Below are 17,119 nucleotides of genomic sequence, written 5' to 3'. Positions count from 1 at the left end.
AATCATAAAGTTAAACTATGACTATATTATATACCACTGTGAAGTGAAATCATAAAGTTAAACTATGACTCTACTATATACCACTGTGAAGTGAAATCATAAAGTTAAACTATGACTATATTATATACCACTGTGAAGTGAAATCATAAAGTTAAACTATGACTATATTATATACCACTGTGAAGTGAAATCATAAAGTTAAACTATGACTATATTATATACCACTGTGAAGTGAAATCATAAAGTTAAACTATGACTCTACTATATACCACTGTGAAGTGAAATCATAAAGTTAAACTATGACTATATTATATACCACTGTGAAGTGAAATCATAAAGTTAAACTATGACTATATTATATACCACTGTGAAGTGAAATCATAAAGTTAAACTATGACTATATTATATACCACTGTGAAGTGAAATCATAAAGTTAAACTATGACTCTACTATATACCACTGTGAAGTGAAATCATAAAGTTAAACTATGACTATATTATATACCACTGTGAAGTGAAATCATAAAGTTAAACTATGACTCTACTATATACAACAGTGAAGTGAAATCATAAAGTTAAACTATGACTATCTTATATACCACTGTGAAGTGAAATCATAAAGTTAAATTATGACTATCTTATATACCACTGTGAAGTGAAATCATAAAGTTAAACTATGACTATATTATATACCACTGTGAAGTGAAATCATAAAGTTAAACTATGACTCTATTATATACCACTGTGAAGTGAAATCATAAAGTTAAACTATGACTATATTATATACCACTGTGAAGTGAAATCATAAAGTTAAACTATGACTATATTATATACCACTGTGAAATGAAATCATAAAGTTAAACTATGACTATATTATATACCACTGTGAAATGAAATCATAAAGTTGAACTATGACTATATTATATACCACTGTGAAGTGAAATCATAAAGTTAAACTATGACTCTACTATATACCACTGTGAAGTGAAATCATAAAGTTAAACTATGACTATACTATATACCACTGTGAAGTGAAATCATAAAGTTAAACTATGACTATACTATATACCACTGTGAAGTGAAATCATAAAGTTAAACTATGACTATATTATATACCACTGTGAAGTGAAATCATAAAATTTCACACACCAGTATTATCAAACAGTTATTTAATGACAACTAACTAATAATATTGTTTAGTGCTTAGTGAAGTAGAAGTCGTGGTTATATCTTCAATACTTCTATGATCTACAAACATGCCTTCATTTATAATTTTACGCATCTCTTTAAATACAACATGTAGTTGTTTATTGTACTTTACTTGTTGTGTGATTGTTTCGTAGGTTAACGTCTTTTATTATTAATCTGTATATCAGATGGGCTAAAGTCATAACTGAGTCCTCTAGTAACGATATGTGGAACTAGTAATCTAGAAATCTAATCATGACAGAGTTCTCTAGTAACCAAATTTGAAACTATTAGTCTTGACATCAGTGGTCTAATGTCATGTGAGAGAGTTCTCTTATGAACAAATGCAGAACTAATAGGATAATAATTAATGATCTAAAAACATGGTCATTAAGAGATTTATGATTTTGGAAATGAGGATCCGGTCGTTCAGCATACATTATTTCTATCGACGCTGTCAGATGATACACCAAACTTAAATGTAACATTAAAAGCTATTTATTCAATAAAAATATTTTATTAAAACTATTCAGTGTTATGGTGCAACATTATTTAAAAGGGAGTGGACCTCATGCTTTCTTACACCCTCAAATCCGCTAGAGATCATGGAAAGCCCTCTGGTTAGAAAACATGGAACTAATTTGACTTGTTCAGTCAAACTTTACTGATCCGATGCCCAATCAGAGGAAAGTATTTATGTACATTTTCCCTTTAAATGTCTGATATGACGGTATTTACAAAATTTATGTAACAGTTCGTGAAGCTTTAACGTATATTATAATAAACAATTACTTCAGAACTAATTAAATAATCATAAAAATTCCATAAACATTTATTTGATTAAATAAAACGACTGTTCTTTATTTGTACTCTCGTAGAAAGAAACGTCCTGATATTATGGTGCTTTTATACGGTAGAGAAGACCTCATAATCCATGAAACATCTAAACTCAAAGCGGAAATATAATTTCAAAAGAAAAACAAAAATTCATATCAAAAGTCGGCTTCAAGTTATAGAAAATTCAAACATCATGAATAACATGATCTGAAATCTGACAACCAGATCTTTCTTTAAAATTATTCAACAGTAACGTATAACCTCACATTTTCGGATTTTAGAAACATTCTTCCTATTACGTATACTGAATTTATTATTAACTTCTAATATAGAAATGGTTGAAAAGCTGAGAAACATCTGGGTGTAAGTGGTCATTGCTGTAATAGGTTCAATGTGTATGAAGGTAAGGAATAATGATAGTTTTTTAACATATTTCAAAATAAGTACATTCTGAAAAGATGCGGCAAAAATACACTTCACAGTAACGTCTACAAACACTATACTTTAACTGAAACACACTCCACACTAACGTCTACAGAAACTCAATTTCAACTGAAACACACTTCACAGTAACGTCTACAAACACTCAACTTTAACTGAAACACGCTTCACAGTAACGTCTACAAACACTATACTTTAACTGAAACACGCTTCACAGTAACGTCTACAGACACTCAACTTAAATTGAAACACACTTCACAGTAACGTCTACAGACACTCGACTTCAACTGAGACACGCTTCAGAGTAACGTCTACAAACACTCAACTTGAACTGAAACACACTTCACAGTAACGTCTACAAACACTATACTTTAACTGAAACACGCTTCACAGTAACGTCTACAGACACTCAACTTAAATTGAAACACGCTTCACAGTAACGTCTACAAACACTCAACTTTAACTGAAACACACTTCACAGTAACGTCTACAAACATTATACTTTAACTGAAACACGCTTCACAGTAACGTCTAAAACACTCAACTTTAACTGAAACAATTCACAGTAACGTCTACAAACACTATACTTTAACTGAAACACACTCCACACTAACGTCTACAGACACTCAATTTCAACTGAAACACACTTCACAGTAACGTCTACAAACACTCAACTTTAACTGAAACACACTTCACAGTAACGTCTACAAACACTTAACTTCAACTGAAACACACTTCACAGTAACGCTTACAGACACTCAATTTCAACTGAGACACACTTCACAGTAACGTCTACAGACACTCAACTTCAACTGAAACACACTTCACAGCAACGTCTACAGACACTCAATTTCAACTGAAACACACTTCACAGTAACGTATACAAACACTATACTTTAACTGAAACACACTCCACACTAACGTCTACAGACACTCAATTTCAACTGAAACACACTTCACAGTAACGTCTACAAACACTTAACTTCAACTGAAACACACTTCACAGTAACGCCTACAGACACTCAATTTCGACTGAGACACACTTCACAGTAACGCCTGCAGACACTCAATTTCAACTGAAACACACTTCACAGTAACGTATACAAACACTCAACTTTAACTGAAACACACTTCACAGTAACGTCTACAAACACTCAACTTTAACTGAAACACACTCCACACTAACGTCTACTGACACTCGACTTCAAATGAAACACACTCCACATTAACGTCTACAGACACTCAATTTCAACTGAAACACACTTCACAGAAACGTCTACAGACACTCAACTTCAACTGAAACACACTACACAGTAACGTCTAAAAGCACTCAACTTCAACTGAAACACACATCACAGTAACGTTTACAAACACTCAACTTCAATTGAAACACACTTCACAGTAACGCCAACAGACACTCAATTTCAACTGAAACACACTTCACAGTAACGTCCACAAACACTATACTTTAACTGAAACACGCTTCACAGTAACGTCTACAAACACTCAACTTTAACTGAAACACACTCCACACTAACGTCTACACGGACACTCAATTTCAATTGAAACACACTTCACAGTAACGTCTACAAACACTCAACTTTAACTGAAACACACTTCACAGTAACGTCTACAAACACTCAACTTTAACTGAAACACACTACACAGTAACGTCTAAAAGCACTCAACTTCAACTGAAACACACATCACAGTAACGTTTACAAACACTCAACTTCAATTGAAACACACTTCACAGTAACGCCAACAGACACTCAATTTCAACTGAAACACACTTCACAGTAACGTCCACAAACACTATACTTTAACTGAAACACGCTTCACAGTAACGTCTACAAACACTCAACTTTAACTGAAACACACTCCACACTAACGTCTACGGACACTCAATTTCAATTGAAACACACTTCACAGTAACGTCTACAAACACTCAACTTTAACTGAAACACACTTCACAGTAACGTCTACAAACACTCAACTTTAACTGAAACACACTCCACACTAACGTCTACTGACACTCGACTTCAACTGAAACACACTTCACAGTAACGTCTACAAACACTGAACTTCAACTGAAACACACTTCACAGTAACGTTTACAGACACTGAACTTCAACTGAAACACGCTTCACAGTAACGTCTACAAACACTCAACTTTAACTGAAACACACTCCACACTAACGTCTACGGACACTCAATTTCAATTGAAACACACTTCACAGTAACGTCTACAAACACTTAACTTCAACTGAAACACACTTCACAGTAACGCTTACAGACACTCAATTTCGACTGAGACACACTTCACAGTAACGCCTACAGACACTCAATTTCAACTGAAACACACTTCACAGTAACGTATACAAACACTCAACTTTAACTGAAACACACTTCACAGTAACGTCTACAAACACTCAACTTTAACTGAAACACACTCCACACTAACGTCTACAGACACTCAATTTCAACTGAAACACACTTCACAGTAACGTCTACAGACACTCAATTTCAACTGAAACACACTTCACAGAAACGTCTACAGACACTCAACTTCAACTGAAACACACTACACAGTAACGTCTAAAAGCACTCAACTTCAACTGAAACACACATCACAGTAACGTTTACAAACACTCAACTTCAATTGAAACACACTTCACAGTAACGCCAACAGACACTCAATTTCAACTGAAACACACTTCACAGTAACGTCCACAAACACTATACTTTAACTGAAACACGCTTCACAGTAACGTCTACAAACACTCAACTTTAACTGAAACACACTCCACACTAACGTCTACGGACACTCAATTTCAATTGAAACACACTTCACAGTAACGTCTACAAACACTCAACTTTAACTGAAACACACTTCACAGTAACGTCTACAAACACTCAACTTTAACTGAAACACACTCCACACTAACGTCTACTGACACTCGACTTCAACTGAAACACACTTCACAGTAACGTCTACAAACACTGAACTTCAACTGAAACACACTTCACAGTAACGTTTACAGACACTGAACTTCAACTGAAACACACCCCCTAGTAACATCTCTGTGCACTCTACTCAGGTCTCTCAGATTGTCCAAGTCCTAGTGGTACTATCTGATATACCTATAAAATTATGGAAACAAGCAAATATTTATTTTTTCACAAAGGAAAACAGCGAATAAACCGGATAATACAGGTTTGTCAGTTTAACTTGCTGTATAGGAAAATTTATAAGAAAAGTAATAAACATAGATTACTGACCAACTTAAAATAAAATTTAAAACGGTTTAGAAAAGAACGAGAAACTACTGACCAGTTGATTAGATATAACTAAGGAAAGAATAAAAACTACTGACCAGTTGATTAGATATAACTAAAGAAAGAATAAAAAGTACTAACCAGTTGATTAGATATAACTAAGGAAAGAATAAAAACTACTGACCAGTTGATTAGATATAACTAAGGAAAGAATAAAAACTACTGACCAGTTGATTAGATATAACTAAAGAAAGAATAAAAACTACTGACCAGTTGATTATATATAACTAAGGAAAGAATAAAAACTACTGACCAGTTGATTAGATATAACTAAGGAAAGAATAAATATCTTTAAAAAACTCCATGTATTGGCGGATGTTTACTTCAAGAAATCTTTGGATAAAATTTGGTAGAATGATCCAGGGTGGCCAGGAAATGGTGTTTTCATAATGAGAACTAGTTATCCGTAGTTTCTTTGTGAACAGAATACCTCTCGAAAACTGCTCGCAGTACAAAACACAGTAGTGACAATAGACCTCTTAGCACAATATCCAAGTAAACTGTGACAATACTGTAATAATATACCAACGGTATGAAAATATGTAGACAAAACAGTTACTGACAAAGCTTTCTCATTACGATGTGTGGCCAATGGAAGAGCGTGCCAAGAATGTGATTCTTGTTTCTGCCTAAAATACGTTCACCACTTTGAAACTATGGAGAGTGAAGAACAGTTGGCGGTGGATACTATTAATAAAGCTCCTTTCTTCTAGCATGCAAATTCGTAATTAGTAAAGATTATCCTTCGATAACTCCTACGTACATGTGTGGGTGAAGTAGGAAACAAATATAAAGTAATGAATTTATCCGCACTGTAAAGTAGTTCATATACACTGAACTTAATAAAACAGCTTGAAAATCTGAGAACACGTTTTGGTCTATTATTGTATTTTATCAAGTTAAAGTGTATCCATTTAGCAAGTTCCTATCGTTGTCAGGGTCAGAAATGTAATAATTTATTCATACTACAGAATGATTTAAATAAACAGCTCCTAGAACGATATATTAACCTGAGCTGCTAGAACTATATATCAACCTGAGCCAACATCTCATAAAACTACATATCAACCAGAACCAACAGCTGATAGAACTATATATTAACCTGAGCTGCTAGAACTATATATCAACCTGAGCCAACAGCTCTTATTTCATTGCGAAACGACTGTCAACAACTGCTTACCGCAAATTAGGGAGCTCTCATCATCACCTTTTGGACAGTCCGAAACTCCATCACAAAGTGACGTCTCGAGCACACACACTTCACTGTCCATGCAGTGGAATTCCTCATCATGAAGACAATTGTGTTTGTTGTGATGAAGAGAACCAGACACTGATTTTCCTAAGGATAAGAAAAGACAAACACAAGTTATTCCTTCAGGAAATAGAACAAGTTTTTTAATAACACGATAGTGTTGAAATATTATCAAATAATTGTATTTTTTTAGTTATTCGTTAGATAGTAATCGTCAAATATCATACTGTGCCTTAAACTCTTTCGTACGTTTTAAAAAGGAATGAATGAATAGTTGTAAACAAAACTGTGGCTTAACGGACAACATTTAGTAAAGAGTTAAGACTAAACACAAAACTGTAGATGTCACCACTTGTCAAAAACTGTGAAACAAAAGAAAGGTTAAAATCTGCTAAGAATTATCATCTCAGGATAAAAATAAATAAAATAAAATTCATGATTTTACTACTATCTACTATCACTTCGCATTACATTACCTGACAAAGTAACCCCTACCATCACTTCACACCACATTACCTTACAAAGTGACCCTCTACTATCACTTCACATTACATACCTGACAAAGTAACCTTCCACTATCGCTTCACATTATATGCCTGACAAAGTAACCCTCTACTATCGCTTCACATCATATACCTGACAAAGTAACCCTCTACTATCGCTTCACATTATATACCTGACAAAGTAACCCTCTACTATCGCTTCACATTATATACCTGACAAAGTAACCCTCTACTATCGCTTCACATTACATACCTGACAAAGTAACCCTCTACTATCGCTTCACATTATATACCTGACAAAGTAACCCTTCACTATCGCTTCACATCATATACCTGACAAAGTAACCCTTCACTATCGCTTCACATTACATACCTGACAAAGTAACCCTTCACTATCGCTTCACATCATATACCTGACAAAGTAACCCTCTACTATCGCTTCACATTACATACCTGACAAAGTAACCCTTCACTATCGCTTCACATTACATACCTGACAAAGTAACCCTTCACTATCGCTTCACATCATATACCTGACAAAGTAACCCTCTACTATCGCTTCACATTATATACCTGACAAAGTAACCCTCTACTATCGCTTCACATTATATACCTGACAAAGTAACCATTCACTATCGCTTCACATTATATACCTGACAAAGTAACCCTTCACTATCGCTTCACATTATATACCTGACAAAGTAACCCTCTACTATCGCTTCACATTACATACCTGACAAAGTAACCCTCTACTATAGCTTCACATTACATACCTGACAAAGTAACCCTCTACTATCGCTTCACATTATATACCTGACAAAGTAACCCTCTACTATCGCTTCACATTACATACCTGACAAAGTAACCCTTCACTATCGCTTCACATTACATACCTGACAAAGTAACCCTCTACTATCGCTTCACATCATATACCTGACAAAGTAACCCTCTACTATCGCTTCACATTACATGCCTGACAAATGTTTTATTTTTATGTTAATGTTACATTAAAGAAAATATTAAACACTTGTAAATATTATAATATGATTATAGACATATAGAATGTTACTTTTATTAGGCATGTTATAGATATATAGAATGTCACTGTTATTAGATATGTTATAGATATACAGAATGTTACTTTTATTAGGCATGTTATAGACATATAGAATGTTACTTTTATTAGGCATGTTATAGATATATAGAATGTCACTGTTATTAGATATGTTATAGATATACAGAATGTTACTTTTATTAGGCATGTTATAGATATATAGAATGTCACTGTTATTAGATATGTTATAGATATACAGAATGTTACTTTTATTAGGTATATTATAGATATATAGAATGTCATTGTTATTAGATATGTTATAGATATATAGAATGTCACTGTTATTAGATATGTTATAAATATACAGAATGTTACTTTTATTAGGTATATTATAGATATATAGAATGTCATTGTTATTAGATATGTTATAGATATATAGAATGTCATTGTTATTAGATATGTTATAGATATACAGAATGTTACTTTTATTAGGTATGTTATAGATATATAGAATGTCATTGTTATTAGATATGTTATAGATATACAGAATGTTACTTTTATTAGGCATGTTATAGATATATAGAATGTCACTGTTATTAGATATGTTATAGATATACAGAATGTTACTTTTATTAGGCATGTTATAGATATATAGAATGTCATTGTTATTAGATATGTTATAGATATATAAAATGTCACTGTTATTAGATATGTTATAGATATATAAAATGTCACAATAATTATATATGTATAGAATGCTACAATTGTTACATAAATTACACACAAGTGTCACAATAGTTGGATATGTGATTCATATATATATATATAATTTCACTATAATTATGTTATAAATAGAATGTTTACATACGTTATATTGTGACAGCCTATATCGAATATGTTATACGTAATGCAAGTCACAATAGTTGGATATGTGATTCATATATATATATATAATTTCACTATAATTATGTTATAAATAGAATGTTTACATACGTTATATTGTGACAGCCTATATCGAATATGTTATACGTAATGCAAGTCACAATAGTTGGATATGTGATTCATATATATATATATAATTTCACTATAATTATGTTATAAATAGAATGTTTACATACGTTATATTGTGACAGCCTATATCGAATATGTTATACGTAATGCAAGTCACAATAGTTTGGTATCATGAACCCAGCAGAACATTTTAATGAAAGTTGCTTTTAGTAATAAAAACTGAGTTCAGAGAATATTTTAAGATATTTATTATTGATTGGTAAGTGTGTACACATATTAAAATGTACCAAACAAATACTTAGAAGGAAAACTAAACCCATTTGAAAATGTCAGTTTGTAATTATGATTAGTATGTTACTAATCTACAGCAAAACCAACTTGTTACGTTGTACCCAAACTATTTGTAAATAAGGTACTGTGAAGGTCGTAGGGGTATTGGTAAATTGGTTTGTTTATTCTATTTGTTTACATAACTATAGTGTGAAGGGTACGGTTAGTTACCATAGTAAAGTAGGTGTGAAATAGTGTAGACAGTGTTTACTTAAACCACATGTGGTCTCCACTACATGTAGTGTTAGATAACAGTATGGAATATAGATTAACAGAGCAGTATCTATATAACATTGTTTACATAACTGTAGTGTGAAGGGTACGGTTAGTTACCAAAGTAAAGTAGGTGTGAAATAGTGTAGACAGTGTTTACTTAAACCACATGTTGTCTCCACCACATGTAGTGTTAGATAACAGTATGGAATATAGATTAACAGAGCAGTATCTATATAACATTGTTTGCATAACTATAGTGTGAAGGGTACGGTTAGTTACCAAAGTAAAGTAGGTGTGAAATAGTGTAGACAGTGTTTACTTAAACCACATGTTGTCTCCACCACATGTAGTGTTAGATAACAGTATGGAATATAGATTAACAGAGCAGTATCTTATAACATTGTTTGCATAACTATAGTGTGAATGGTACGGTTAGTTACCAAAGTAAGTAAAGTAGGTGTGAAATAGTGTAGACAGTGTTTACTTAAACCACATGTGGTCTCTACCACATGTAGTGTTAGATAACAGTATGGAATATAGATTAACAGAGCAGTATCTATATAACATTGTTTACATAGATAGATTAACAGAAAGATATCTGTACATATATGTGAGTTTAGAACAACAGTTTAGTACAAGGATATTGTATTAGTAAATGGGTTTCGACGGACAGACAAACAAAGTCATATATAGAGTTTAACAAAGCGATATGTATTCATTGTATGGTTTATTCAGATATATTAACAGTCATATATATACATATGTGTGAGTTTATATACGTACAATAACATAGTAATATCTATTGAAAATGAGGTGTATATAGGTAGGTGAACAGAATGATATATAGTTAGTATACGAGAGGACAACATATTTGTAGTATGTAGGTTTATACAGATAGTCACATCTATTGCGTATGTAGGTTTATACAGATAGTCACATTTATCGCGTATGTAGGTTTATATAGTGATATCGATTCTTATGTGTGTCGGTTATTTGTGGGTGTACTAGAGTGAAGCTGAACAGACGACTTAAATTCAAATTAAACCTATTCAACTTTCAGAGACGTGTTTTACCACGTTTGTTTTCTATACCAGATATAAATTTCTACAATATTTTAAACATCAGGACATAAGTTGTGAGTGACAAATTAGAAGGAGACAACAGGAGATAACAAGTGAACAGTAAACACCGTAGGTTTTGTCTGATAGGACAACAAATTATTTGTGATACAGGTTTGTGTATGGTATATTGTTGATGCACGTTTAATTTATGTTATATTATAACGTAAACAATGTGCACATATCAAAAATGTATTAATTATTTGTGTTACTGATTTTTATACTTAAATCAAGAACAAAATCACAAAAATGTGAGAGTGGACATACGGTTCTCTTCATAAAACATAATGTATGTTCAGTTTGACCGCAGCTAAATAATAGGAGTAAAACATAACATTTGTCTTTAGTGTTCAGTCTGACCGTCGCCGGACAGCAGGAGTAAAACATAACTTTTGTCTTTAGTGTTCAGTCTGATCATCGCCGGACAGCAGGAGTAAAACATAACTTTTGTCTTTAGTGTTCAGTCTGACCGTCACCGGACAGCAGGAGTAAAACATAACTTTTGTCTTTAGTGTTCAGTCTGACCGTCGCCGGACAGCAGGAGTAAAACATAACTTTTGTCTTTAGTGTTCAGTCTGACCGTCGCCGGACAGCAGGAGTAAAACATAACATTTGTCTTTAGTGTTCAGTCTGACCATCGCCGGACAGCAGGAGTAAAACATAACATTTGTCTTTAGTGTTCAGTCTGACCGTCGCCGGACAGCAGGAGTAAAACATAACTTTTGTCTTTAGTGTTCAGTCTGATCATCGCCGGACAGCAGGAGTAAAACATAACTTTTGTCTTTAGTGTTCAGTCTGACCGTCACCGGACAGCAGGAATAAAACATAACTTTTGTCTTTAGTGTTCAGTCTGACCGTCGCCGGACAGCAGGAGTAAAACATAACTTTTGTCTTTAGTGTTCAGTCTGACCGTCGCCGGACAGCAGGAGTAAAACATAACATTTGTCTTTAGTGTTCAGTCTGACCGTCGCCGGACAGCAGGAGTAAAACATAACATTTGTCTTTAGTGTTCAGTCTGACCGTCACCGGACAGCAGGAGTAAAACATAACTTTTGTCTTTAGTGTTCAGTCTGACCGTCGCCGGACAGCAGGAGTAAAACATAACTTTTGTCTTTAGTGTTCAGTCTGACCGTCGCCGGACAGCAGGAGTAAAACATAACATTTGTCTTTAGTGTTCAGTCTGACCGTCGCCGGACAGCAGGAGTAAAACATAACATTTGTCTTTAGTGTTCAGTCTGACCATCGCCGGACAGCAGGAGTAAAACATAACATTTGTCTTTAGTGTTCAGTCTGACCGTCGCCGGACAGCAGGAGTAAAACATAACTTTTGTCTTTAGTGTTCAGTCTGATCATCGCCGGACAGCAGGAGCAAAACATAACTTTTGTCTAAATCCTAAACTATTTATTATTTATTGTTTCAGATGTTTTGAAATACATCATTAGGTCGACTGATGAGGACAATCAGTTAGTATGTGTCAGTGATTGTCACAATAAAAGATGAGTTTCTAGTTGGTAACAGAAGTTAGGACATGTCTGTCAGATTATGACACTTTCTAATAGAGGTTCACGACAAACCTGCCCTAATGTTGAGTAACTCAGCTGTCTAGAAATTAATCATTCTCACAACTATCTTCCTTTCGATGTTAGAAAAAAAGAGTTTGTATTTTTTTACATATATATATATATCTACCCTTTGGCTGAATCGAACAGTGGGTAAGCCGTACAACTAAATTTTTCTTGAGATATGTATCAGCTTCTTAGCTTTCAAGCACCTCTACGTTAACATCTCTCGTGAAAGAAAGACGAACAATCGTACAGGATATATTTGACTCGAATCTCTTGTTTTCGCTATAAGTTATTATTTGTTCCAAATAGTTTATAAATCTTTAGCCATTCCTATCTTTCAATGTTAATAAAATACACTCTTAAAAATCATTATGTATGGAACCAAATACAACAAACACTACACAACAGTTCGGTTAAACACAGACAAGACCTGAATTTATGGAACAAAATACAACAAACACTACACAACAGTTCGGTTAAACACAGACAAGACCTGAATTTATGGAACAAAATACAACAAACACCACACAACATTTCGGTTAAACACAGACAAGACCTGAATTTATGGAACAAAATACAACAAGCACTACACAACAGTTCGGTTAAACACAGAAAAGACCTGAGTTTATGGAACAAAATACAACAAACACTACACAACAGTTCGGTTAAACACAGAAAAGACCTGAGTTTATGGAACAAAATACAACAAACACTACACAACAGTTCGGTTAAACACAGACAAGACCTGAATTTATGGAACAAAATACAACAAACACTACACAACAGTTCGGTTAAACACAGAAAAGACCTGAATTTATGGAACAAAATACAACAAACACTACACAACAGTTCGGTTAAACACAGACAAGACCTGAATTTATGGAACAAAATACAACAAACACTACACAACAGTTCGGTTAAACACAGAAAGACCTGAATTTATGGAACAAAATACAACAAACACTACACAACAGTTCGGTTAAACACAGACAAGACCTGAATTTATGGAACAAAATACAACAAACACTACACAACAGTTCGGTTAAACACAGAAAAGACCTGAGTTTATGGAACAAAATACAACAAACACTACACAACAGTTCGGTTAAACACAGACAAGACCAGAGTTTATGGAAGAAAATACAACAAACACTACACAACAGTTCGGTTAAACACAGACAAGACCTGAATTTATGGAACAAAATACAACAAACACTACACAACAGTTCGGTTAAACACAGACAAGACCTGAATTTATGGAACAAAATACAACAAACACTACACAACAGTTCGGTTAAACACAGACAAGACCTGAGTTTATGGAACAAAATACAACAAACATTACACAACAGTTCGGTTAAACACAGACAAGACCTGAGTTTATGGAACAAAATACAACAAACACTACACAACAGTTCGGTTAAACACAGACAAGACCTGAATTTATGGAACAAAATACAACAAACACTACACAACATTTCGGTTAAACACAGACAAGACCTGAATTGAGGGAACAAAATACAACAAACACTTGCTAAAGTTATTGACATGTCGAAAGAATCACCTGATGACATCAAGACAGACATGTAGTGCCATGTTATAATTATCACCTTATGACATCAAGACAGACATGTTGTGCCATGTTATAATTATCAACTTATGAGTTAAAGTTGTGAATGTTACAGAACCAACTACAAGTATTGTAAGGATATAGAGATGTTTTAACAGATATGAGTGTAAGCTTACTATTGAATGTTACTTTACAATAAAAATATACAATACAGAACTTGTTAGACGTATTGCTTCACAAGGATTTACAGCGTTCATAGACTTATTACACATAACTTCTGTTTTGTGTTAAATACGAATCTTCAAAAGAAAATATGAATGGGGTTATTGGATATGAGATTGCAAGTGTAGGTACGAACAAGAAATGTTATTGTAATTATTACTGAGTTCTTTTAACCCCAATATAATTATATAATTTTGATTATTAGTTCGATTTAAAACCTCAACAAAAAATTATAATAACGGTATTGTTTTCCTGTGGTTCAGAAAGTGCCCAGCAGATAGCGCGATGTGGATTTGCTATAACAAAACTTACAGAAAGTGTTAATTTCATCTGAAGTTATGAAATAAATTTCCTTTCCGTGTTTGGCTTACGTTGTTTCTCCTTACTGATAAAAATAATTATAATTATGTTATATTACCTTGAAAATCGCTGAAGTTTATAGAACAAAACACGTGAGTTTCATAATTGTACAATAGCAAAAGTCTTTCGATAACACTTCTATACATTTCGTACGTTACTTGATTTTTGTGTGCAAAAGTGGTTATTGAACAATAAGTTTGTACCGATAACAACTTTGCTACTTACCGTGTTAAACGTAAGTTGTTAGTGTTAAACAATGTTTAGTATTTCTTCATTGTTAACGCCTACTTTAATATTGTTTACGTAATACAAAATATTCAGATTTACAATATCAACAAACAATTAAATTGAAGTAGCTAGAAAGTGTGTGGAGTGAACGTGTAACTTACAATTAACACACGTCAACGAATCACAAAAGTTATTTTTAATAATTATCGGTTCCGTGTTAATGGTTACTGTTAAAAAGAACCTTCTTTAAGTGAAATATTGTGGTAAAGGTAGTCTGTTTCGTGTTCGGCCCCGGCATGGCCAAGTGTGTTAAGGCGTTCGATTCGTAATCCGACGGTCCCGGGTTCAAATCCCGGTCGCACCAAACATGCTCGCCCTTTCAGCTGTGGGGGCGTTATAATTGTGACGGTCAATCCCAGTATTCATTGGTAAAAGAGTAGCCCAAGAGTTGGCGGTGGGTGGTGATGACTAGCTGCCTTCCCTCTAGTCTTACACTGCTAAATTAGGGACGGCTGGCGCAGATAGCCCTCGAGTAGCTTTGCGCGAAATTCCAGGAAACATTTCACAGGGTGGAATATTAAATAAAATCACCTACACTCTCGTACTGTTAATCATAATATGTTGTTACAAAAATTTACCAAACGTTAGTAAACGTAAAACATTCCATTGCTAATAAGAGTGTATACCACGTTGACATGGATACAGATAGAATTTAACATTACTACATTGAGTGTATACCACGTTGACATGGATGCAGATAGAATTTAACATTACTACATTGAGTGTATACCACGTTGACATGGATGCAGATAGAAGTTAACATTACTACATTGAGTGTATACCACGTTGACATGGATACAGATAGAAGTTAACATTACTACATTGAGTGTATACCAAGTTGACATGGATACAGATAGAAGTTAACATTACTACATTGAGTGAATACCACGTTGACATGATAGAAGTTAACATTACTACATTGAGTGTATACCACGTTGACATGATAGAAGTTAACATCACTACATTGAGTGTATACCACGTTGACATGATAGAAGTTAACATTCCTACATTGAGTGTATACCACGTTGACATGATAGAAGTTAACATTACTACATTGAGTGTATACCAAGTTGACATGGATACAGATAGAAGTTAACATTACTACATTGAGTGTATACCAAGTTGACATGGATACAGATAGAAGTTAACATTACTACATTGAGTGTATACCACGTTGACATGATAGAAGTTAACATTACTACATTGAGTGTATACCACGTTGACATGATAGAAGTTAATATTACTACATTGAGTGTATACCAAGTTGACATGGATACAGATAGAAGTTAACATTACTACAGTTTTCCACTTCCTATATAAATGTTTGACTTCTTATCTGATCACTCTGTCTATGCGTATCAACACTACGTAAGGTTTTTGCACTGTTTTCTAAGTTTCTATATTAATACAGAGTTTATACAGCCCATAAAATATGTAACAGAAATGCTACCTTTCAAACCGTTGTCTCCAACACTAAACACATGTGTTAAGATCGTAATGTACAGCCACACAAACTGACGAAATAGTTTCCTGCACATTTCACACTGGAAATCCGGATGTTAGAAACCTAACTTCCCATTTCATTTCTTTAAATAAGTTTCAGAAATAAAACTAAAGAGGTCAGGTTTGGAGAGGCTCAGAGCAGCCGGAACGTTGCGTCTTGTGGTACTTGGTTCTATCGATACAGACTTTCACAGTCTAATCTTGCTTTATATCATCAGAACCAACGTTGGAACCAACGCGCTTCTCGGAGCATGCGCCCTCAGATAAAGTCTGTTTCTCATAGTAAGAACCTTGGACGCTGAATCAACATTTCGAAAGTAAA

General features: G+C 33.8%; 1 protein-coding gene across 1 annotated transcript in view; it reads right to left on the bottom strand.

Moving 5' to 3' along the window:
- The window catches only part of LOC143245825 (uncharacterized), a 39,066-nt gene extending 22,165 nt beyond the window's left edge, over positions 1-16,901 (bottom strand). The window contains exons 1-2 of the mRNA XM_076492080.1: positions 16,745-16,901; positions 6,985-7,143 (exon numbers count right to left, since the gene is read on the bottom strand). Of these exons, the coding sequence (XP_076348195.1) occupies positions 6,985-7,143; positions 16,745-16,832 (247 nt within the window). The 5' untranslated portion in view covers positions 16,833-16,901. The remainder of the gene's footprint in view (positions 1-6,984; positions 7,144-16,744) is intronic.
- Positions 16,902-17,119: the final 218 nt, after the last annotated feature.

Source organism: Tachypleus tridentatus, chromosome 3 (genome assembly GCF_004210375.1).
Source record: "Tachypleus tridentatus isolate NWPU-2018 chromosome 3, ASM421037v1, whole genome shotgun sequence".
Lineage (NCBI taxonomy): Eukaryota > Metazoa > Arthropoda > Merostomata > Xiphosura > Limulidae > Tachypleus > Tachypleus tridentatus.
This window is presented reverse-complemented; position numbering and strand designations above follow the sequence as displayed.